Source organism: Chiloscyllium punctatum, chromosome 9, assembly GCF_047496795.1.
Source record: "Chiloscyllium punctatum isolate Juve2018m chromosome 9, sChiPun1.3, whole genome shotgun sequence".
In the NCBI taxonomy this organism is placed as follows: domain Eukaryota; kingdom Metazoa; phylum Chordata; class Chondrichthyes; order Orectolobiformes; family Hemiscylliidae; genus Chiloscyllium; species Chiloscyllium punctatum.
This window is the reverse complement of record NC_092747.1, coordinates 39,474,687-39,501,028: the sequence shown is the minus strand read 5'-3', so window position 1 is coordinate 39,501,028 and position 26,342 is coordinate 39,474,687. Positions and strand designations below refer to the sequence as shown.

At 38.5% G+C, this 26,342-nt stretch overlaps 1 protein-coding gene across 2 annotated transcripts in view; it reads right to left on the bottom strand.

Annotated features, from left to right (window-relative positions):
* Positions 1-26,342, bottom strand: part of flt1 (fms related receptor tyrosine kinase 1) — a 207,279-nt gene that overhangs the window by 91,759 nt on the left and 89,178 nt on the right. For both annotated transcript variants that reach the window (XM_072577287.1, XM_072577286.1), the window contains exon 11: positions 10,770-10,890. In XM_072577287.1, the coding sequence (XP_072433388.1) occupies positions 10,770-10,890 (121 nt within the window). The remainder of the gene's footprint in view (positions 1-10,769; positions 10,891-26,342) is intronic.

Genomic DNA, 26,342 nt, shown 5'->3' with positions numbered 1-26,342 from the left:
TTCCAAACATAGACTGGTACTGCCATAGTGTTAAGGGTTTAGATGGAAAGGAATTTGTTAAGAGTGTACAAGAATTTTTTTTGAGTCAGTATGTGGATGTACCTACTGGAGAAGGTGCAAAACTTGACCTACTGTTGGGAAATAAGGCAGGGCAGGTGACTGAGGTGTCAGTGGGGGAGTACTTTGGGGCCAGTGACCATAATTCTATTAGTTTTAAAGTAATGATGTAAAAGGATAGACCAGATCTAACAGCTGAAGTTCTAAATTGGAGGAAGGCTAATTTTGACAGTATTAGGCAAGAACTTTCAAAAGCTGATTGGGGGCAGATGTTCGCAGGTAAATGGACGGCTGGAAAGTGGGAAGCCTTCAGAAATGAGGTAATGAGAGTCCAGGGACAGTGAAATGAAAGGCTGGTAGGTGTAGGGAATGCGATATGGACAGTAGAGATCACATCATTCCTTAAAGGGTATAAAAGCAGTAGGAGTATACTTAAGAGGAAAATCAGGAGGGCAAAAAGGGGACATGGGATAAGTTTGGCAAATAGGGTTAAGGAGAATCCAAACGGTTTTTACAAATATATTTTATAAATTAAGGATAAAAGGGTAACTGGAGAGCAAATACACCCCCTCAAATATCAGCAAGACAGCCTTTGTGTGGAGTCGCAAGAGATGGGGGAGAACTAAACAAGTATTTTGCATCAGAGTTTACTGTGGAAAAGAACATGGAAGATACAGAATGTAGGGAAATAGATGGTGACATCTTGAAAAATGACCATATTAAAGAGGAGGAAGTGCTGGATGTCTTGAAACACATAAACGTGGATAGATCCATAGGACCTGATCAGGTGTACCCTAGAATTCTTTGGAAAGCTATGGAAGTGATTGCTTGGTCCCTTGCTGGGATATTTATTTCATCGATAGTCACAGATGAGGTGCTGGAAGACTGGAGATTGGCTAACGAGGTGCCACTATTTAAGAAAGGTGGTTAAAACAGCCAGGGAACTATAGACTGGTGAGCTTGATGTCGATGGCAGACAAGTTGTTGGAGGGAATTCTGTGGGACAGGATGTACGTGTATTTGGAAAGGCAAGGATTGATCAGGGAGAGTCAATATGGCTTTGTGTGGGGGAAGTCATGTCTCACAAACTTGATTGAGTTTTTTTGAAAGAAGTAACAAAGAGAATTGATGAAGTCAGAGCAGTGGGCATGATCTATATGGACTTCAGTAAGGCGTTCGACAAGGTTCCCCATGGGAGACTAGCTAGCAAGGTTAGATCTCAGGGAGAACTTGCCATTTGGATGCAGAACTGGCTTGAAGGTAGAAGACAGAAGGTGGTGGTGGAGAGTTGTTTTTCAGACTGCAGGCCTGTGACCAGTGGAGTGCCACAAGGATCAGTGCTGTCTCCACTACTTTAGTCATTTATATATGGTTTGGATATGAACATAGGAGGTGTGGTTAGCAAGTTTGCAGATGACACCAAAATTGGAGGTGTAGTGGACAGGGAAGAAGGTTATTTCAGAATACAACAGGATCTTGATCAGATGGGCCAATGGCTGAGAAGTGCCAGAAGGAGTTTAATTCAGATAAGTGCGAAGTGCTGCACTTTGTGAAAGCAAATCTTAGCAGGACTTGTACACTGAATGGTAAGGTCCTAGGGAGTGTTGCTGAACAAAGAGACTTTGGAGTGCAGGTCCATAGCTCCTTAAAAGTAGAGTTGCAGTTAGATAGGATACTGAAGGCAGCATTTGGTATACTTTCCTTGCTTAGTCAGTGCATTGAGTATTGGAGTTGGGAGGTCATGCTGCGGCTGTACAGGATGTTGGTTAGGCCACTTTTGGAATATTCCGTGCAATTCTAGTCTCCTTCCTATTGGAAATATGTTGTGAAACTTGAAAGGGTTCAGAAAAGGCTTACAAGGATGTTGCCAGTGTTGGACAATTTGAGCTATAGAGAGAGGCTGAATAGGCTGGGGTTGTTTTCCCTGGAGCGAGGGAGGCTGAGGGGTGACCTCATAGAGATTTATAAAATGAGGGGCATGGATAGGATAAATAGACAAGGTCTTTTCCCTGGGGGCGGGAAGTCCAGAACTAGAAAGCGTAGGTTTAGGATGAGAGGGAACAGATATAAAAGGGACCTAAGGGGCAACCTTTTAACGCAGAGGGTGGTACATGTATGGGATGATCTGCCAGAGGAAGTGGTAGAAGCTGGTACAACTATGACATTTAAAAGGCATCTGGATGGCTATATGAATATGAAGGGTTTGGAGGGATATGGGCTGGTGCTGGCTAATGGGACTAGATTGGGTTGGGATATCTGGTCGGCATGGACGGGTTGGACCAAAGGGTCTGTTTCCATGCTGTACGTTTCTATGACTCCATGACTCTAAGTCACCCTTCAACCTTCTTCTCTTTATAACGAAAACAAGTCCCTCAGCCTTTCCTCATAAGACCTTCCCTTCATACCAGGCAACATCCTAGTAAATGTCCTCTGAACCCTTTCCAAAGCTTCCACGTCCTTCCTATAATGCTGTGACCAGAACTGTACGCAATATTCCAAGTGCAGCTGCACCAGAGTTTTGTACAGTTGCAGCAAGGCCTCGTAGCTCCAAAACTCAATCCCTCTTCTCATAAAAGCAAACATACTGTATGCCTTCTAAACAACCTATCAACCTGGGTGGCAATTTTCAGGGATCTATGTACATGGACACAGAAATCTCTCTGTTCATCTACATTACCACAAATCCTACCAGCACTCTGCATTCCTGTTACTCCTTCCAAAGTGAATCACCTCACGCTTTTCCACATTAAACTCCATTTGCCACCTCTCAGCCAGCTCTGCAGCTTAACTATGGCCCTCTGTAACCTATAACATTCTTCGGCACTATCACCAACTCTACCAACCTTAGTGTCATCCACAAATTTACTAACCCATCCTTCTCTGCTCTCAACCATGTCATAGCTAAAAATGACAAACAGCAGTGGCCCCAAAACAGATCCTTGCAGTACACCACGAGCAAGTGAACTCCAGGATGAATATTTCTCATCAACCATTCAGTTAATCAATTTCTTATCCAAAACGCTAAATCACCCTCAATCCCATGCCTCCGTATTTTGTGCAATAGCTTAAGATGGATAAACCTTATCAAACACCTTACTGAAATCCAGATACATCACATTGACTGCTTTACTCTCATCCACCTGTTTGGTCACCTTCTCAAAGAATTCAATAAGGTTTGTGAGGCACAACCTACTCTTCACAAAACCGTGTTGACTATTCCTAATCAACTTATTCCTTTCTTGATGATTATAAATCCTATCTCTTATAACCTTTTCCAACCCTTCACCCAAAACCGAAGTAAGGCTCACTGGTCTATAGTTACCACGGTTGTGCCTACTGCCCTTCTTGAACAAGGGAACAACATTTGCTATCCTCCAGTTTTCTGGCACTATTCCTATCGACAGTGACAACATAAAGATCAAAGACAAAGTCTCTGCTATCTCCTCCCTAGCTTCCCAAACAATCCTAGGATAAATCCCATCCAGCCCACTGGACTTATCTATTTTCACACTTCCCAGAATTGCTATTGCCTCCTCCTTATGAGCCTAAATCCCATGTAGTCTAGTTGCCTGTATCTCAGCATTCTCCTTGATCACATTGTCAGTTTCCAGTGTGAATACTGATGAAAAATATTCATTTAGTGCCTCTTCTATCTGACTCCACACATAACTTCCCACTACTATCCTTGATTGGCTCAAATCTTACTCTAGTCATTCTTTTATTCCTGATATACCTATAGAATGCCTTAGGGTTTTCCTTGATCCTATCCGCCAATGAGATCTCATGTCTCCTCCTGGCTCTTCTGAGCTCTCTCTTTATATCTTTCCTGGCTAACTTGTAACTCTCAAGTGCCCTAACTGAGCCTTCATGTCTCTTCCTACCATAATCCTTCTTCTTCCTCTTGACAAGAGCTCCAACTTCTTTAGTAAACCACAGCTCCCTCACTTGACAATTTCCTCCCTGCCAGACAGGTACATACTTATCAATAACATGCAGTAGCTGTTCCTTGAATAAACTCCACATTTCAATTGTGCCCATCCCCTGCATTTTCCTTCCCCATCCTATGCATCCTAAATCTTGCCTAATCACATTGTAATTGCCCTTCCCCCCCACTATAACTCTTGCCCTGTGGTATATAGGCAAAAGTGGGTACTGTAGATGCTGGAGATTAGAGTCAAGATTAGAGTGGTGCTGGAAAAACACAGCAGGTCAGGCAGCATCCGAGGTGCAGGAAAGTCAAATGTCGATTCCCCTGCGGTATATACCTATCCTTTTCTATCGCTCAAGTAAACATAATCGAATTGTGGTCACTAACACCAAAGTGCTCACCTACCTCCAAATCTAACACCTGGCCGGGTTCATTACCTAGTACCAAATCCAAAGTGGCCTTTCCCCTTGTTGGCCTGTCTACATATTGTGCCAATAAACCCTCCTGTACACATTGGACAAAATCTGACCCATCTGAAGTACTTGAACTTGTTCCCAGTCAATATTTGAAAAGTTAAAGTCCCCCATAACAACTGCTCTGTCACTCTCACTCCTATCAAGAATCATCTTTGCAAGCCTTTCTTTTTCACCTCTGGAACTATTTGGAGGCCTATAGAAAACTCCCAACAAGAGTTTTGTATACTCACTACAATAGAATACAAAGTTGAATGTTTAGTCTGTAAAAAAACTTATGTTTTAGGGAATACTGTGGTTACTTTATTGGAAACTTGTTTTCATCAATGTCCCTCTTTTTTTTAACCATTAACCCCTGTAGGAATTAACCAAAAAAAATTGCCGGATTGACTAAAAATAAATAAAATGAAATTAAAAGAAACAAACATCTGAAAAATGCTACTCATAAACTCAGACATTCACTTGAGAATGAATAAAAGTACTTTTAAAGCTCTTAATGTCTTAAAGAGTTTGGTTGCAACTATTCAGTACATGGACCGTTGCTCAACCAGTGCTGAAACTACTTCACAATCAATCATTAAAAGACAGTTCTGATGAAGCTGTCTGGATGACATTTGTTTGAAACCCCCAATCCACAAGCTATCTGTCCAGGACTGATTGAAATTCATCTAATGGGTGGGAGATAGATTTTAGTGACCAGCAGCGCTGGACCTTGAACCTGAAAGCATTTAATTATAATTTACAATGATAATGGACTGGCTGTTTTGGTAACTGAATGATCCACAACATTAAAATGCTTTAATCATACATTCTGTATCTCTAGCAGAATGGCATGACCTTTGGGGTGTGGGGTATGGAAACCTTATCTCTCAGGAAAACAGTGATAGAACTTTTTAAATAAAGTTTAATAATTTAAGGGCACTATCTTTGCCATCCTACAATTACTTTGTTCGACTCTAATTTATAAAGTAGTTTATACGGAAATGTTGCTAAAACATTACAGTCATCATTCAGTTTTAATGAGAATTAATTTTTGCTTATTTCCTGTACTTCCCTTCAACCCCGATATGTACAATCTTTAATTAATAGGGGATCATACTAAGGAGAACATTAATTACATTACCATTATTATGTTATCTATTTTGATACATCCTTTGACCTACAATTCCTTGATTTCAGGGACTCTGCTTCATACAGCATTTTACAATGGGTGATAACAAATTGTTTGCGATTTTGAGTAAGTCTGAACCCTCTTAAACTTGTATATACAAAGTAAAGTTAATTTCATACTGTAACATAAATGTTGTTAGAACAATATATAGCTTACTGCAATAATCATGCATTACAGAGATAACTAAAGTCAAATTGATCTCCAATTTCCAATGTGAAAGACAGAAGAATTTTTTTTTAAAAATGCTATGTTACTGTCAACAAGATTTTATTTCTTCAAAGGATTTCTGCTTTAAAAAAATCACAAATTTCTAAGAAAATTAAATGTTTAAACATTCAATAAAAAGATTATTTAAGATTCTTAGAAAGTCATGTTATTTATTTGATACCCCTCTAATATAACTCCGTCAGTCATTTAGAAAATAAAATGTTATTTATCTCAATGAGCATTATGTCTGGGACTCAAGTGATGAAATAAGAAAATAAAGGCACCATTTGATTAATTGAGTAGTCAGACATCATGGCTCCAAGTTTCATTAAATACGTAAGCATATTATCTAGACTGAGTTTTCAGTACATTAATGAGAGGGTGATGCATTCTCAAAGGTATTGCCTTTTTTTATTCACTCATGGAGTGTGGGCATTGCCAGCATTTATAGCCCATTCCTAGCGGCTCTTGAGAAGATGGCAGTGAGCTGCCTTCTTGAACTGCTGCAGTTCATTGCTGTAGGTAGACCTACATTGCTGGAATTCCAGGAATTAAACCAGTGACAATGAAGGAACAGTGATATGTTTCCAAGTTAGGACGGTAAGTGGCTTGGAGGGGAATTTGCATCTGTTGCGCCTGTCCTTCTAGATGGAACTGGTCATGTGCCTGGAAGTTGCTATCAAAGGATCTTTGGTGAATTTCTGCAGCGCATCTTGTAAATAGTACACACTGCTGTTGCTGTGTCGGTGGTGGAGAGATTAGATGCTTGCAGATGTGGTGCCAATCAAGCAAGCTGCTTTGTCCTGGATGGTGTCAAGTTTCTTGTATATTGTTAGAACTGGAGTCCTCAAGGAAAATGGGGAGTCTTCCATCACATCTAACTTGTTGCAAGTTATCTCTTATTGTAGATGGTCATAGTCTGGCATTGTGTGGTGCGAATGTTACTTGCCACTTGTCAGTCCAAACCTGGATATTGTCTGGATCTTGTTGCATTTGAACATGGACTGTTTCAGTATGTGCAGAGTTGCAAATGGTGCTGAACATTGTGCAATCTTTGGCAAACATTCCCAGTTCTGGCTTTATAATGGAGAGAAGGTCATTGATGAAGCAACTGAAAATGGTTGGGCCTAGGACAGTACTCTGAGGAATGTCTGCAGAGGTAACCTGTAGCTGAGATGACTGTCAGCCAAAAACCACAACCACCTTCCTATGTGTCAGGTATGACTGCCACGAGTGGAGAGTTTGCCTCCTTTTATAAATTGATTCTAATTTTTTTAGGGATTCTTATGTATTTAGCTTAGTGGGATTGCTGCACATTACATTAGATAATATCCTCACTGTAAATGTGGAGATAAAGCCAATATTGACTCTAAAGAGAATCATTTCAGACTTGAAATATTAACTCTGTTCCCTCTCTATAGATGCTGCCTGACCTGCTGAGTTTTTTTGTTTTTTTTTCAGATCGGAAGCATTAGCAGTATTTTCCTTTATCTTGCGGTCCTATTTGAAGTGTTGTCATTATTGTAATATCAGAATCTGTGCTCAGCATAGTCCCATAAACAACTATGCCCAGATAATCCGCATTGGCGATGTTACTCGAGGAATGTGTGTTGTTCAGGACACTGGGGGAGCACTCCCCAGATCATTTTCAAAGAGTTCATGGAATCACTTGTGGGAACCAGAGACACCAGATAGAATCTTAGCTTAATGTTTCATAATCTTAGTTTAATGTTTCATATGAAAGAAGATCTCTCCAACAGTGCAGCATTCCTTCATTACTACACTTACGTGTTAACATGACTGTTGAGTTCAATTGTCTGGTGTAGTTATAAAACCCTGTGGAAGTATTTTTTTTGATTATCTTGCTTCTTTCTACTAACACAAAGTAATTTTTATGATTTGCACAACCACCTGATGAAGGAGTGGCGCTCCGAAAGCTAGTGCTTCCAATTAAACCTGTTGGACTATAACCTGGTGTTGTGTGATTTTTAACAAAGTAATTTTTGTAATTATGTTTCAGTACAATTATAATGAAAAAGGAAATTAATTACAGCTTGCGTAGTCGGTGAGAATTTGGGACATACCTTCCAAAGAAGACTGTAATTCCTCAACCAAGAACTGAACCAATCTATAAAAAGGTATATTAAATAAATCAAGGCCAAGAGAGTCTCCTGGATTAGTTTGGATTGCGTGAGAATTTTTTAGTTATTTTTCTCTCTGGATTGGTTTGATTTAGCCTCTCCAATGAGCACAGCTACTCACTAAAAGTAGGGTAGCGTATAATTAAATCAAAGGCATAATGTAACAAGCTCAATGGACCAGGAGAGCTTATCGGCGTGTCATCTTGGCATCCAACACAAGGCTTTTGTCTTAAGACAATAAGATATAGGAGCAGAAATAGGCAATTTGGCTCATCAATTCAACTTTCAATGAGATCATTGTTAATCTGATAAACTCAACTCCACTTTCTTGCCTTCTCCCTATACTGCTTGATTCCCTTACAAATTTGAAACCTATTTATCTCAGCCTTGAGTATGCTCAATGATCCAGCTCTGATAGCACTCTGTGGTAAAGAATTTCATAGATTCATCAACATCTGAAAGAAGTGGTTCCTCCTCATCTGGGTCTTAAGTTTGTGACTCCTTACTCTGACATTATGCCCTGTCATCCTAGACTCTCCCACCTGGCAAAGCAACCTTTCTTCATCTACCCTCTCAAGTCCTCTTCTTGTATGTTTTAATAAGGTCTCCTCTCTTTCACCTGAGCTCCAATGAGGACAAGCCCAACTTACTAAACCTCTCCTCATAAAAAAGTCTCTTGATATCTGGGATCAACATAGTGAACCTTCCCTGGACTGCCTTCAATGCCAATATATCTTTCCTTAGGTAAGGGGACCAAAACTGTATGCAGTATTCCAGCTGTGGTCCGATCTGTTCCTTGTATAGTTTTAGCAAGACCTCTCCAGTTTTATTCCTTTTGAAATAAAAGGCAACATTCCGTTTGCTTTCCCTATTACCTGTTAAACTTAGATGCTAGCTTTTTGTGATTCATACCAATTCCACTCTGATGCAGCTTTCTGCAGTCATTTATTCTTCCTGTCAAAGTTCATAACTTCATGGTTTCTAATAGTATATTCCATTGTCAAGTCTTTGCCACATAACTAGTCAAAACCCCTCTCTGTATATTCCTTGTATCATCCTCATAACTTGCCATTCCACCTATTATTGTGTCATTTGGAAATATGGTGATGGTACATGCATTTCCATCATCTAAGTCATCAATACATACTTAAATAATTGTAGCTCCACCACTCTGGCACTCTATAGGTTGCATCCTGAAAATGCTCACTTTATCCAAAATCCCTGCCTGCTATTATTTAGCCTTTTGTCTATTCATGCTAATACAGTAATGTCAATATCATGGGTTCTGAAGAAACCTCATGGCAGACTCCAAATGTTAACTCTATTTCTCTCCCCACTGTTCTGCTAGACCTGCTGAATTTCTTCAGCATTCTCTATGTTTGTTTCAGATTTCCAGAATCTGCATTTGAAGTAGCTTTATGTGTGCTACCTTATCAAATGCTTTTTGCAAATTCAAATATACCACATCTGCTGGTTCCCCTTTATGTACCCTTCTTATCACCTCCTCAAAGAACTGTCTTACATTTGCCAGAATGATATCCCCTTCGTGAAGCTCTGCTGATTCTACTTGATTATATTCAGTGTTTCTAAATACTCCACCTTTACATTCCTTATAATAGGCTAATGTTTTCTGAATGACAAATCTTAAGATAACTGACCCTTAGTTAACTGTTTGTTTTTGTATTCTTCCTTTTTAAAATAAGGATGTTACATTAGCAATTTTCCATTCCTCTGCGCCCTTTTGGAATCTCAGCATTTTCAAAAGATTACTACCAATGTCTGTAGCTACTTCCTTTAAAATTCAAGAATGCAACCCTTTAGGTCTAGGGGAATTATCAGCTTTTAGTTCCATTAGTTTCCTAAGCATGTTTCTTCTAGTGATAGTTGTTGTGTTTATTTCCACTTTCCTGCATTTGTAAGCCCCTTGATTATTCAGTATTTTTGTTAAACTAAGGTATTATCCTCTACCAGGAAGACTGCTGCTAAGTATATGGTCAACTCTTCTGGCACTTCCTGGCTCCCCATCATTTCCCCAGGTTCATTCTCCAAAGGCCTTATGTTCATTGTTGCCTCTCTCTTCCTTTTTAAGCATTTAAAGAAGCTCCCACTGTCTATTTTTATGTTACTCGCTTGTTTGCCCTCATAGTTTATTTTCCCCTTTCCTTTGGTTCTCTTTTGTTGGGGTTTAAAACCTTTTGAATTCTGTAATTTCCTGGTAACATTTGCCATGTTGTATGTTTTTTTGTTTCAATTTGATAATGTCCTTAACTTCTCAGAGCCAAGTACTATTCAAGATAGGTAGCCTCTGTTTCTCTGCTGTATCTTCAAACTCATTTGGAATTTAGTTGAGATGAGTGAACTTCATTTCATATACATGCCTTTATAGTCAGTGTTAAGTGAAATATTTATCTCCATTTATAAAAATTGGATTAAATCCCATCCCAAGAGAAAATAGACAAGTAGTAACACAAAAAAACTCAAAAGGTTCCAAAAACACTCAGACCCATTCATCAAAAATGTTGTACGTTTATACACAAATACAACAGGAAGCTTTTCTGTGATAACGATGTAATTGCTTTTTGTATCTGGTAATGGTTGGTTTTGAAGGGCTTAAGCATGGGTCTTCAATAGTTTCACTGCTTTCTCAGTAAGACAAGCATGCGAGAAGTTAAAAGCCATTGTGATGCTCTGAACAATTCCACTTGCAGAGAAAGTACAATATTTGTAAAAGTAATGAACACAACCTTAACAGGATTGGTACATTTGTAGGTACACATTAATTCTTCAAATACCTTATATTTTCCATCCAGTAATTCTGTTCTTTCACTGATACCATGAATCTTATTTCCAGTCACGTTGCTGCCAAATGCATCCAGAAAAACAATGCTGCTTTCAGCCCGTGGTATTTTACATCTGGAAACAACATTTAAAATTCATTACAGCCTTGATTCAATGTTTACATGATTTCACTTAAGAGTAGGTCACTTTGCAGTGAGTGGAAACTGCTGTCTCATTTAAAAAGAAGCTAATTTTAAGATAACTAATCTATGAAAGTTACCAAGAATGCTGAAAACTCTAGAGAAAGAGTTTCTGCACTCAGACATGAACAAATGGTTTCCAACAGTTAAAAATTCCAGAAATCTGATATTCCTTCTTCCCATATTTGTTCTACCTACACGTTGTGGCTGAACTTTTGATGAAACATCCCTCAACCCATTTGTGCATTTTTGTTTTGTCCAGTGAAAGGGAATTCAAAGTAGATACTCCACTTATCTCAAAGAACACAGAAACTATCATTTAAACAAGTAGATCAAAGAATGAAGGTCCTCTTTCACTTTAATTTTCCTAATTGAATTTTGTGAAAGGGTGCCTAAAGTAATGCATAGGGTGAGGTTCAGATAGCAATTGATAAAATCCTTCATAAGACACTGTTGGAAGCTCATGAAATTGATATGAAGGTACACTATTGACCTAGTTACAAAATTGGCTGAGCGAAAGAAGGCAAAGGATGGGGAAAATGAACAGGAATCGTCACTGGCAAGACATAGCAATCATATCTTGCAAAGTGACCAGTGGAGTGCCACAAGGATTGGTGCTGGATCCTCTACTTTTCATCATTTACATAAATGATTTGGATGCGAGCATAAGAGGTACAGTTAGTGAGTTTGCAGATGACACCAAAATTGGAGGTGTATTGGACAGCTATGAGGGTTACCTCAGATTACAACAGGATCTTGATCAGATGGGCCAATGGGCTGAGAAGTGGCAGATCGAGTTTAATTCAGATAAATGTGAGGTGCTGCATTTTGGTAAAGCAAATCTTAGCAGGATTTATACACTTAATAGTAAGGTCCTAGGGAGTGTTGCTGAACAAAGAGACCTTGAAGTGTCGGTTAATAGCTCCTTGAAAGTGGAGTCGCAGGGAGATAGGATAGTGAAGAAGGCATTTGGTATGCCTTCCTTTATTGGTCAGAGTATTGAGTACAGGAGTTGGGAGGTCATGTTGCGGCTGTACAGGACATTGGTTAGGCCACTGTTGGAATATTGCGTGCAATTCTGGTCTCCTTCCTATCAGAAAGATTTTGTGAAACTTGAAAAGGTTCAGAAAAGATTTCCAAGGATGTTGCCAGGGTTGGATGATTTGAGCTATAGGGAGAGGCTGAACAGGCTAGGGCTGTTTTCTCTGGAGCATCGGAGGCTGAGGGTGACCTTATAGACGTTTACAAAATAATGAGGGGCATGGATAGGATAAATAGACAAAGCCTTTTCCCTGGGATCAGGGAGTCCAGAACTAGAGGGCATAGGTTTAAGGTAAGAGAGGAAAGATGTAAAAGAGACCTAAGGGGCAACATTTTCACGTAGAGGGTGGTACATGTACGGAATGAGCTGCCAGAGGAAGTGGTGGAGGCTGGTAGAATTGCAACATTTAAGAGGCATTTCGATGGGTATATGAATAGGAAGGGTTTGGAGGGATATGGGCTGGGTGCTGGCAGGCGAGACTAGGTTGGGTTGGGATATCTGGTCGGCATGGACGGGTTGGACCGAAGGGTCTGTTCCCATGCTGTACATCTCTATGACTCTATCTGTATAAGAACATAGAACACAGAACATTACAGCATAGTACAGGCCCTTTGGCCCTCAAAGCTGCGCCAACCTGTGAAACCAATCTGAAGCCCATTTAACCTATACTATTCCACTCTCATCCATATGTCTATCCAATGGCTATTTAAAATGTTCCTACTACTCTGAGTAAAGACACTACCTCTGACATCTGTCCTATATCTAATAATAATGGAACCTGCTCATTATTTATGACAAGACAAATCACCATATTTCACAGGAGAAGAATAAGACAAATTTTTCGACCATTTAAGCAATATGATAAGACAGTGCTTTTCACATCATCTTCTAAAAACCTAAATCATTGTTAACCTTGCTTTGACAAACAACAATCACAATGAGATAAATTCCTGATGCTCAATTTTAGCGACACTACTCAAGGGATAGATACTGAGAAGAGGCCGGGACTCCCTGTTTTTCTGAATTAAGTAATGCACCTTTAGCGCCGAATTCAGCAGTGATTTTCACTGTACTTTCTTTGCAACAATTATTCCTCACATAGGAAGTTACAAGGTCATTCCTGTTCTTAAGAGAACCGATTGAGTCAAGATCTCTGTTATGATGATCCTAGCTGACTGCATGAGGCAGATTCTGGATTAATGGTGCTGGAAGAGCACAGCAGTTCAGGCAGCATCCAAGTAGCTTCGAAATCAACGTTTCAGGCAAAAGCCCTTCATCAGGGCTTTTGCCCGAAACGTCGATTTCGAAGCTACTTGGATGCTGCCTGAACTACTGTGCTCTTCCAGCACCACTAATCCAGAATCTGGTTTCCAGCATCTGCAGTCATTGTTTTTACCGTGCATGAGGCCGATTCAAGAACAAAATCCAACTTGATAAATGAGTTTTATTGATGCAGTTTGTCAAGCACCAAATATATCCATTTAAAGCTACCATTTAAAAAAGAAACAAATTGTATTACACAAAAAAGAACAAACTATGATGCACTACCTGAGAATTGCTTGAAACAGTACTGCTACAAATACAAGAAAAATCCAACCCTTTTACCTCCACAACAACACAAACTCCAGAGAAGGACCACCAGGTTAAGACTTTAGCTCCTGAACCTGGTGGCAGCATCAGAATTGGTTTCCTCATAAGCAAGAATCCAAACTTTCAACAATAATATCATGAACCACCATCAGATCTCAGTTATAACAAAACCCTTCTTGAGACCTTAAATATTTAGCATATTTATTGATGGCCTAGAAAACTACAAATTTCACCTTATCAAATGCCTTCTGAAAATCCAAATAAATTACATCTACTACTTCTCTTTCATCTATTAAGCTCGTTACCTCCTCAAAGAATCTAATAAATTTATCAGACATGATTTCCTCTTTTTGAAGCCAAGCCAGAAAAGGATTTAAGGGTAGCTCAGTAATGACACATTCATCTATTTAACCTCAGTGGTGGGCAAGCTTTTAGAAGCAATGATTTGAGTCAAAATTAAGTGACTTGGAGAAATGCATGTTAATAAGGGAAAGTCAGTATAGGTTTGTTAAGAGGTAAATTGTGTTCAATTGACATATTTGAGTTTTTTGATAAGAACAGAGCAGATTGATGAGAATAATGAGTTTGACGTGGTGCTCCTGAACTTCTGAAAGGTATTTGTCAAAGTTCTTTGTAGCAGGTTTGACTTAAAATAAGTTGGAACTCATGGAATACAAATGACAGTAGCAAAATATATACAAAATTAACTGCGTGATCGGAAACAGACATTAGTGGTGAATCGTGTAGACTGGTGGCATGTTTAGAAGGGAATTCTACAAGGATCAGTGTTAGGGCCTGCACTTTTCCTGATATGTAAGAATGACTTGGACTTTAATGTTCAGAGCACAACTTCAAAATTCTACGCACACACAACTTGGAAGTATTGCAGTCTGTGAAGAGGGTAGTGTCAAAAGGAGATTGAAAGGTTGGTGGTCTGGGCTGCCAAGTGGAAGATGAAGCTACATGTGAAGACATATGACGTTATTCAGTTTGGTAGGAAGAATATGGAGACACAACATATAATAAAGGCAGTAAGTCAGAGGCTAGGACTCCTGCAGTGAATAACTCATCTCCTGACTCCCCAAAGCCTGTCCATCATCTCTAAGGCACAAGTCAGGAGTGTGACAGAATACCGGATGCCTGGATGAGAGCAAGCTTAAACGACACTCTAGAAACTTTTCACCATTCAGGATAAAGCACTTGATTGGCAGTACATCCACAAACATCCATTCCTTCCACCACCGATGCTCAATAGCAGTAGTATGTACTAGCTATAAGATGCACTGCAGAACTTCACCGAGGCTCCTTGTACAGCACCTTCTAAATCCATAACTGCTTCCATCTTGAAGGGCGAGGATAGCAAATACATGGGGAAATATTTACCTTCAAATTCCCCTCCAAGCCATTCACCATCCTGACTTAAAAATACATTGCTGTTTCTTCATTGTCACTGGATCAATATCCTCAAACTCTCTTCCATTATGTGCTTATGTACAAAAAATGGGCTGCAGCAGTTCAAGAAGACAGCTCGACACTACCTTTTGTGAGCAGGTAGGGATGGGCAATAATTGCTGGACCAGCCATCGTGTGATTGAATAAAACATGATCTAATATGTTCCTCCCCTCTTCATTCAATTTATCAAAATAACATAAATACTGAGGAATTCCCATAAAGTCCTGTGTCACTGGCTAAGTTGCTTGAAAATGTGTGCACTGAAAGTGTTTCAAAATCTTTTTCAGGCAGTATTGTCCATAAAACAAATTGCGAAAGTAATACAAAATGACAATTTTAAATTGCACCTGAGAGGGCTGCTAGTAACTTTAAGACACCTTTTTTGAAAGTAGTCTATCCTGCACTTCCAATACATTTCAGTGAAATTGAAAGCATGTATTAATATTATAATGAAGTCTCCACCTAGTTCTGGCAGGAGCTTCTGGCGCCTGATGATATCCTGACCGGAAATACAAGTCAAGCACAAAAAGGGAAGAGACTTGGCACGACTGATCTACACTCATTTGTTCCAATATATGCTGTGTCTGCCCACTTGGGGTCATAAGGGACAAGGTTAATACATCTATGAATACTTCTGTGACTCTGATTGTCAATTGCAGTTTCTTTCTGTTACACAAAATCTAGAACTTTAATATTCTGTAAACTAAATGTGATGAGGTTGATGTTGGAAAAAAAAACCCATAAAAGCCTACTTATTCATTGTATTTGGGCAGGTATTATTATCTTTATTGTACCACAGATTTATAATATGGGTTTAACGCAAAGTCAGTTGTAAACACCTGAAATTTTATATTTGGGAAGTATCACCAGCAGCACAGTTTAATTTAAATAACTTCTTATACATGCTGATAGGGCATTTGATCAGGCAATGTTCTTAAATTTTTTCATTTAAAGTTACAAGTGATCTTTTGGCTCATGATTCTATTTCTATTCTACCTAATCAAAATAAATGATGCACTAACCACATTTGAATAAGCAAAGGTGAATTCAAACTGTGTGGTTGTGTGCATAAAGATTTTGCTTCAAATTGATGCTGCATCTATTGCGCAAACTCATCCTGAATCTATAGTCAGATTCCAAGCTGACAACTGAATAGATCAATTTAGCTCAGGAGACCCCAATTTGTACTCAACAAGTTTAGCATTGGTGTAAAGCTGAAATTGTTTCTCGCAAGCACTAAACTTACAGTGTAAATGGATTAGACCACGAAAAGATAAGAACTTAACAACTAGGAGCAGAGTAGATAGTTTAACCCCTTCAGCCTGCTCTGCCATTTAATACAACCATGGTTGATCTCATCTCATCTCAGCCTCAACTCCACTTTCCTGCCTGCTCTCCAATCTGTTACTAATAAAAAATCCGTCTATCTCCTCCTTAAACTTACTCAATGTCCCAGGACCCACCAAACTCTAGGCAGTGAATTCCATAAATTCATAACAGTTTGAGAGAGTAATTTCTCCTCATATTTGTTTTAAATCTGGTGACCCTCATTCTAAAATTATGATCTCTTTTTGTAGATTGGCCCACAGGAGGAAACAATCTCTCTCTGTCTACCTTGTCAATCCCCTTTAATTAGATCTCCTCTTATTCTTCTAAACTCCAAACAGAATATGCTTGAACTGCTCTATCTCTCTTCATAAGACAAATCCCTCATCTCTGGAATCAATCTAGTGACCGTCATCTGAATTGCCTTCACTGCAACTACATTCCTCCTCAGTAAGGGGACCAAGACTATATACAATACTCAAGCTGCTATCTCACAAATGCCTTGAAAGGTTGCCACAATACTTCCCACTTTTATACTCTATTCCTTTTGTAATAAATGCCAAAATTACGTTTGCCTTCCTGATTACTTGCTGTACCTGCATTCTAGTTTCCTACAATGCATGCATGAGCAAACGTAGATCTCTCTGCACCAAAGCACTCTAAAGTTTCTCTACATTTAGAAAATAAGTTGCTTTTATAGTTCTCTGACCAAAATGGATAATTAGATTCCCTACAGTGTGGAAACAGGCCCTTCAGCCCAACCAGTCCACACCGACCCTCCAAAGGGTAACCCACCCAGACCCATTTCCCTCTGACTAATGCACCGAACACTATGGGCAATTTAACATGGCCAATTCACCTGAACTGCACATCTTTGGACTGTGGGAGGAAACTGGAGCACCCAGAGGAAACCCACACAGACACGGGAGAATGTGCAAACTCCACACTGACCTTCACCCGAGGCTGGAATCAAACCTGGAGACCCTGGTGCTGTGAGGTAGCAGTGCTAACCACTGAGCCACCGTGCTACCCATAATGTCCATGTTAAACTTCATCTGCCAAATTCTGGCCCACTCACCTGACCTGTCCATATCCATTTTTAAATTTCTTATTTCTTCATTGCAACTTACGTTCCCACCTATTTCATTATCATCTGGAAATGTGGCTGTGGTATGTTCTGTCCTTGCAATCAAGTCATTAATAATAACTATAAATAATTGAGCTCTGAGGACTGAACTCTGTGGCATCCTGCAAGTTACAATTGCCAACCAGAAAAGATCAATTTATCCCAACTCTCTGCTTTCTGTTGATTAGGTAATGCTGTATCCAGATTAATAAATTACCCTTAACCCAATGTGAACCAAACAAATGGAAATGATGGAAGTCAGGCAGTACTTGGTGTCTCCTTCTAGCTTTTCCCAGATCAGAAGTAATCTAGCGGAGCAGATTGCCTGCCTTTACAGAAACTGTTCAATTTTCCTTATATTGAAATCGGCACAAACACTGGGCAAATTTTATAAAGTGTAAAGACGGTATTGGTGAAAGAATATTATATGAAAACTATAACAAATTTTTAAAAATTTATTAGAACATGCCCTACACATTATGAAACATCTCACATTCACTGGAATTAAAAAAAAACTTCAAGATGATTATTATCCACAGCATTTGTATTGAATAAAAATGGACCGTAAGGTGCAAAAATATCACCTGAGGATTTTTGACATATCTAGAAACTTATCATTATTGGAATGATGATATTCAGAATTGAGGTATTAATACACAGAATATTAATATTGCCCTTTCCTGGTTGAAGCTGAATAATTTTGCATGAATTATTATACAATCTGAACCAATTGAGTGCTAGTAAAATTTTGATTGACATTTTTTTCTCAAATTCAGCATTATTAATCTATCTAATAAACAAATTATGCTCCTTAAGGATCAAAGTTTATCTTTACTGCCCATCATTTAGCTACATAACAGCATGATTCAAGGCTGTACCAATTCAATTCTCCTGTGTTCATCCAATAATGTGATCTTGCTAATGTCTCCATTTACCTTTCTCTTATCTTAGCAAAGGCAGCCCACTAAACAGTTAAATAAGACAATTTGAAAGAAAGTTCTTTACTCAATGAGAGTGAGAATATTGGTCTTGCTCTAACAGGTAGTGGGTGAATACATGCGTTTTTAAGGAGAAACGAAACCAACACAAGAAGGGAAAGGGAATGATGATAAATTGAGATGACAAAAGAAGTAAGGGTTCTTGAGTGAAGAATAAAAGCCAGCATGGAGAGATCAAATGGGCCATTTCTATTCTGTATATTCTTTGCAATGATGTTATCACAATATTTAGAGGCTAGATGTATGCTGAAAGTCTGTTTTAAAAGAAAATATGCAAACAGAAAAATTTTCACATTGAATTTTGATCTTAATAATTCTCCTTGTTAAAAAGTATTCATTCTGTGGTTTCCTATCATTATTAGTGAGCTGTCTGCTGTTTCTTATGAGCAAAATCTTTGAAATTAGTGTATACTTAAACTTAGTAGAAAGCTCTCACAATGTTTTTGATTTCTTTATAAGATCTTGGTAGTCAATTATTTTCCCCTGTAGTTTTTACCTTTATAACTTCACATTCCTCAAAACTGTCAAGCCTGTCTATGCACTGAATTTGATCACACACGTTACTTATTCTAGCTATTTAATTATCTGATATTCTAATTATATGGTGAATAAATGGACCAGCAAATTCCATATTTGAACTATTCCATTAAATGCACTGCTTATTATAACAACTTTGTGACACATATAAGTTAATCAATTTTGGATGAAAGAGTTTAAAAGCACTGTCATTAAAAAAAAACTTTCTACAATTCTCTCTCTATTGCCCGAGTAGGTTTGCAAAATAAATACGAATCAAGTATATTTAATTTTCTAGGAATTTGAGCTGTCTCTCTATAGAGTTATCTGAGTGCAATTTCAATTTAATTGTAATAGATATCCCTTCATGTCTATAACATACTAAATGGATGCAAAACCCAGTGATAGTGATTGTTCTTGTAGCCAATAGGAAACTCCGAGGCCAAAACATATGGCCAGAATCCTGCGGTTTAAAGGCCAGCTCCTTGAATGCATTGATGAATAGCATTATTGCCAGTTCAGTAGGAAATAATTCCCTTGATTTTATTTGTTATAATATTCTTTAGAATCCCATAAAATTCTGTAATGGATCTAGATTTTGTTACATAATAGTTAACTGGTTAGTTCCTGGTTTCTACATTGCAGCAGTGGCAAAGGCTTCAGGGATGCTGATATTTTATCCAATGATTAAATACGGATAATTCTGGGTTCTGGTTGCAGTTTATAGTAGAGTGATGCGATTACTTGAATTATGCAAGAGGCTATTTCCTATAATGTTGGAATGAGAAGAACCAAGTGGTAGGTGATCCAAGTTGGTCTTAATTGCTTAACACTGTGGTAAAATGGCAACTGTTGGTGCTGCTTTTTGCCATACATCTTACAGCATTCACAAGATTAGAATGTTCAGGTCACAGATCCTGTGCTGTGAACACAAATAGACTTGGGAGGCAGCCAAATTGTAATAATTAGTAGCCATCAAACTGGATATGCATCGACCGCCAAATAACAAGTTTTCCAAAATTTATAGCAAGTCATCAGTGTTAAGTAACAGACTTCAGGAAAGTGCAATTTGAGAAGTAGAATTGGCCTTTCAACACAGCCTAGGGCCAACTCATGCCAGTTAAAAATGCTTTCTTGTAAAACAGAATTACGCTGAAAAGGTGGCAGGGTGGTGGTGTGGACGTGATGCAAACAAAATTTTCATTCTTGTGAAAACCATGGAAAAATCATCATTGCAAACCAAGACAAGAGTGCTAACAGAAGTAATAAGGTCTACATTTGTTAATGTCCTGTTTTTGTATACCCCCAGTGTGCATTTACACCAGCAGACCTGAGACACAATTGAGCTCTGGGCTTCATGGTATTAATCATGTCAAGTCCTTGTTACATATTCCTTCCAGCTTTTCCAGCTCAAAAGTAATCTTGCAGTGGTGGTGATTATGTGGGGTGATTACCTGTCAGGTTAAATCATACCTCCAGAGACAGACATCTTGCCCATGCATGTGGATGGAACATATACTTTGCCTTGTAGTGAAGGTGTATACAGAGTGGGATGTTGTGGTGGTGGAGGAGGTAGTGAAAATACTGGTTGCAAACAATCTACAGTAGCATTTTAGAGCTTGAACAAGCTGTTCTGTTCCACTTGGTGCACTTGAGACTTGAAGAAATAACTTGTTTGGTGTGGTGACAGCTGAAGATTACATAGTAATAAGCTCCCATGATAATGTGGAATGGAGCAAGCCATGCACCCACCTTATAACAGAAAGGCAAAGTACTGTGGATGCTGGAAATCTGAAATAAAAATAGGAAATACTGGAGAAACTCAGCAGATCTGGCAGCATGTGTGGAGAGTGAAATAGAGTGAACGTTAAGAGTCCAACATGACTTCTTCTGAACTGTAGGTGATATTGGATTTAAAACATTAACTCTCTTTCTCTCTTCACAGATGTTGGCACACCTGTTGAGTTTCCCCAGAGCATCCCGTTTCTATTCCAGGTGATATTTATTTTCAGCATCTGCAATATTTTGCTTTTATTTGAGTGATTTTTCTTCAGAACTGTTCAAAAGAAGATTATATTGGATTTGAAATATTAACTCTGTTTGTCTCTCCACACAGATTTGTCACACTGTTGTGTTTCTCGTGCATTCTCGTTTTTTATTGCCTACCTTGTAAGCACTAAATAAGGACTCCAATGGGCACTTAAATAGCCATTGGACTTCTTGATGTTATATTGGAGGCCAATCTGTAAAAGACCTGATGAATTAAGCAATCTGTCAGACAAATATTCAGCTTGGACACAGCCATATTACTACATTTGTCACTACATGTATTTTACTCCAGTAATACTGATGCAAATCATTGGATATCTGTTCCATTTTTACACCACTATTATAGATTTTGTTTTGGTTGAGAGTGACCTGAAGCAATGAGGAAAATCAATATGAGAGAAACCAGTTGGAAGGAAAATCTAATTTTAGATTTTAGATTGAGCGGATATGTAGGCCATTGAACATTGATATTAGATTTCAAGCCTATATATAATTCAATTTCAAAAACCTGTCACCACCATATGGGAATTTTACAAGTGGCACATGGAACATTAATAGGCATTTTAAAAAAGATTAGAAGTTCTATTCTTGCCATTGGAGTTTGTCTAGGACTTTTCAAACTACAGTTTTTCTCATGCAGCCTAAAAATTGTAGCACTCCCTTCTGGAGGAAACATCTGAAAGATTTATAATATTTTTATCGACAATGAAAAAAAATGGACAAAGGATAATTGTGATATTTTAAATAGATTGTAAAAACATGTTAATAAAAGCATAGCCAAGAACGTGCTGTTAAATATATAACACAATCTAATTTTGTTCCAATACCAGTTTCTCATGGTACTGTTAAAGGGCATGGCTGTCATAGTAATTTAAACCTTGAAAAAATATTTGTCACCATTGTAGTTGTGATGGAATGTTTAGGATTGATTGGGTCTCAAGCACTAATCAGGCATTCAAGGGAAGTACATTGCACCACATTTGAAGAGGGAGAGACAATTGTGCTGCTGGGAATGATGTTGTAGCGGGGGTAGGAAACTAAAACAACAAGAGGAAAGCAGCATATACTGTGATTTTGCACAGGAAACCAGCAGCACCTTCTGCTAGAGTGAGATAAGAAAACTCCCATGGCCCAAGCAGGAGAAGGCCACTGCTATCTGCCTGCCAATGTGTTTAAGAACCACCTCTTAGCAATGGAACTTGCACAAAGGCTGTCAATTCAAATGAACTCCAAAGTAGGACATGATTCTGAATTTCTGAACAGTAAAAGGTCTTTATCTGGATTCAAAATTCATCCTGATAGTAGAGAAATTCTCTCCAAATTGTCTCAAACATGAATTCAGATTGCGTCATCTAACTCAGTGATTCAATGTACCAGAGAATTCAATAATTTTCTCAACATTTTTCTTGAGCCAAAAAACCTTCTTGAGAATAAAAGAAATAGCATAAAGAGACGTACATACAGATGATGATATTTTAGAAAGCTTACCTCCAAACTTTTGTTTGATTTCTGACTAAAAGACTAAGTGCCATTCAGTTAACACAAACTTCCTTTAATCCATTTTTAACTTTTATCTTCAAAAGCTTTCTGTTCACACACACTCAGACATCATGTGGCAGATTTTCAATTATAGAGCACAGCAGTAGTTGGAACAGTTGCGCCACCCACTCAGTGCAACAGCAAGAGCCTTGAATCCATTCATGCCTGGGCCCCAATGAAAATATTTATGAATGCTCCTGCTTGCTTCAGTCAGTGCATAGGGCATCCACTTCAAGTAGTTTACACATGGAGTCAAGTAGGCCTATTGTATCTTTTGAGCATGACCAATTTAAAAACATATTCAGCTCCCTATCTCCTTCTATTTTAACACAAACACATGGTGGTAGGAATTCAAAAAATGTCTTCATTCCAATACTTATTAGCTAGAAATGAAGGGAATAAAATTTACCTGGGACTCCAGTTCTTTTGATTGCTATACAATGATTATTAACCTGAAAAACATCAGTGTGGCTTTAGCTATGATGCTTCCTAGAGTTTAACAGCCTGTCACCTAGGCTTACAAATTAAGCATTTGAGCCAACCAATAAAATGTGACTAAGACCAACAGAGGCAATGTGGACCATTGCCTTCAGAAAAGATCAGATAAGGGAGGAGACTAATTCTTTTCCTCTCAAGCAGAATTGGATTTGCTGGGGAGTGCATTTTAACTTTAAAATAGCATACCTACATAAAAAAAATCTGATAGCCAAGTTGGTAAGAATTTTGTGTTTCAACTCCCTGCAGCAAATGACAAATTCTAAAATTAAATATATACAATAACTTTCAACGAATTGAAAGATAAAATAAAAAGACTGGAATTATATCATAGCCTGTTAAATTATATCTATACCTCTAAGATCTTCTGAGTTTCAAGTTTGGAATTTGGACTTGTGAAAATTATTCATTTGTACCTCTGCACTTTGATTCTTCCCACTGTTTGAACAGAAAGCAATGCCACAAAAGTATAATAATACTTTCCCCTTAAAAGAGAACTATTGGATAGTGAATATTTGCAAAGTGTGCACCATAGATTACCACCCATATTTCAAGTGTAATGTATTGTGACTTTTCTCGAGTTATTAGATTGTCTGTTTACCCTGAGCCAAACAGAGTGCATTGTCTTTCAATTTGCACTTCAGCCTGGCTGTTGTGTTGAAATAAGCTTGGATCACACAGTATGCATGTTGTTTTTGTTTTTCAAGTCAGCAGTTAAGTTTAATTAAAACTAAATTAACATCTGCCAGAAAAACAAGCTTGCTTACTTTGTTTCTGAATATATTCAAGGTATGCCAATCAGCTTTTCTTAATCCAAATTCCTTTTGACATCCTAGGAGAGGACTTTTTTCTGATTGATCTTTGGAAGAATTAGGATATATTTTCCTATTATTACCAATCAAGAAAAGTTGCAGCTGGTAGTTGTTCTCCTTCTATCAGTTGTGAGAATCCCAATTTGGCACCACCATTAACATTCACTCGCTCCACCACCGACACACAGCAGGAGTAATGTTTACCATCTGTAAGATGAACTGCAGTAAAACACCAAGACTCCTAGGACAGCTCCTTCCAAACCCACAATGTCCACCACCTATAAAGACGAGGGCAGCTGATGCATGGGAACAGCACTGGGTGTACCTACATCCATGGTCTGTAGCAATTCAAAGTGACATCACCTTCTCAAGGGCAATTGGATATCTAACAAATATTGACCAAACCAGCAACACGCACATCCTATGAACAAATAATAAAAGAAAACAATAGTAGAAAACTGGTTAATCATAACCAGACAGTTTTAACATAAATTGCTACATAATTAGGAAAACTGACTAAAATGCTGTCTAGCTTCTGTTAAGGAAGCATAGAAAAAGATGATTTAATGCTTGATTTCCTAACTCACATTGCTGGCTATAAGTATTGGTAACATCAGCAATTATAAGATTACCACAATTTCATGGATCAACGTTTTACCATAAATTACGAGATCAATGTATTGTATTCAATTTCTTCCTACTTTGTGAAAACAGATTTATCACCAGGTCTATTCTACTCGCCCACCATACATCTCTATGACTCTATGTCCCCATTGCTATAACCCTGTACTCATGTCTTTCTCTGGTTTCTCTGCTTTCACCCTTCATAGAGTCATAGAATCATCTAGCACTGAAAAATACCCTAGAGTCTAACTCGTCCATACTGCCAAGTTTCACAATCTAAAATGGTCCCATCTGCCACCATTGAGCCTATAACTCTCTTAACGTTTCCCATTAATGTACCTATCCTAATGTCTTTCAAACATTGTAACTGTACCTGCATCTACCACTTCCTCTGGCAGTTCATTCTATATATTCAACTTATGTCCTCTTCAAGCTCACCTTACCTAAGAGAACCACTTTCAGTTCCCTCAATTCTATTTTGTAAATTGTAACAAAATCCTCCAATAGGAAGAACTTGAAAGGGTTTGGAAAACTTTTCCAAGGATGTTGCCAGGATTGGAGGGTTTGAGCTCCTGGGACAGACTGGGGCGAATTTCCCTGGAGTGTCAGTGGCTGAGGGGTGACCTTATAGAGGCTTAATAAATCATGAGAGGCAATGATAGGGTAAATAGACAAGGTATTTTCCCTGAGGTGGGGGAGTCCAAAACTAGATGGCATAGGTTTAAGGTGAGAAGGCAAAGATTTAAAAGGAACCTAAAGTGACAACCTTTTCATGCAGAGGGTGGTGTAAGTATGGAATGAGCTGCAGAGGAAGTGGTGGAAGCTGGTACAATAACAACACTTAAAGGCATCTGGATGGGTGTATGAATCAGAAGGGTTTAAAGGGTTAAGGGCCAAATGCTGGCAAATGGAACTAGATTAATTTATAACCATTTATGATGTTTGGCATGGACGAGTTGGGCTGAAGGATCTGCTTCCATGCTGTTCATCTCTATGATTCTATGACTCTAATTGCCCATCCAGGAACCCATGTCAGTTGTTAATGGCTCTGTCTCTTCCATTATTGTCACTCTCTTCCTTACATCTACCAACATCACCCTATTGCAGCATTTTGTGTTTAATTTCAGATTTTTAGAATCTTTTACTACAAAATGTATGAAAATAAAGCACCATTCCAAAAATATTAAAAGATATGTGGCAAAATAATACTTACGCATTTGTTTATAGATCATACTTAGTTATGTTGAGTGGCAGATCAGATCTGAGGGGTTGAATAGCCTACCTCTTTGTTTACAGAGGAACATCAGTATCTGTAAGATTACAAGGTCAAAATCCTGGAACTTCTGTACTAACAGCACTGTAGGAGTATTGTTGCCGCACATTGGAACTTAGGGCATAGAAATAGGAGCAGGAGTAATCCAATGGCGTTTTGAACTTTATCATTTGCTTTTACAACATTCTGCCCCAGTTTCTCCATGTCCACAATTGCCAAGAACATGCTTAATAATTGAGCTTCCATAGTCTTGTGGGGTAGAAAATTCCTAAAATTCACCAATCTTGAAGTGAAGAAGTTCCTCTTCATCTCAAAGGACTGCCTACTTATTCTGAGACTGCATCCCCAGTTGTAGAATTGCCAGCCAATAGAAATTCTATTCCACAAATAACTTCTGTAAATTTCACTAATATCTTAGGGGCTGCACAGTGGTCAGCACAGCTGCCTCACAATGTCAGGGACCCAGGTTCAATTCCAGCCTTGGGCAACTGTTTGTGTGGAGTTTACACATTCTCTCCACTTCTGCGTGGGTTTCCACCAGGTG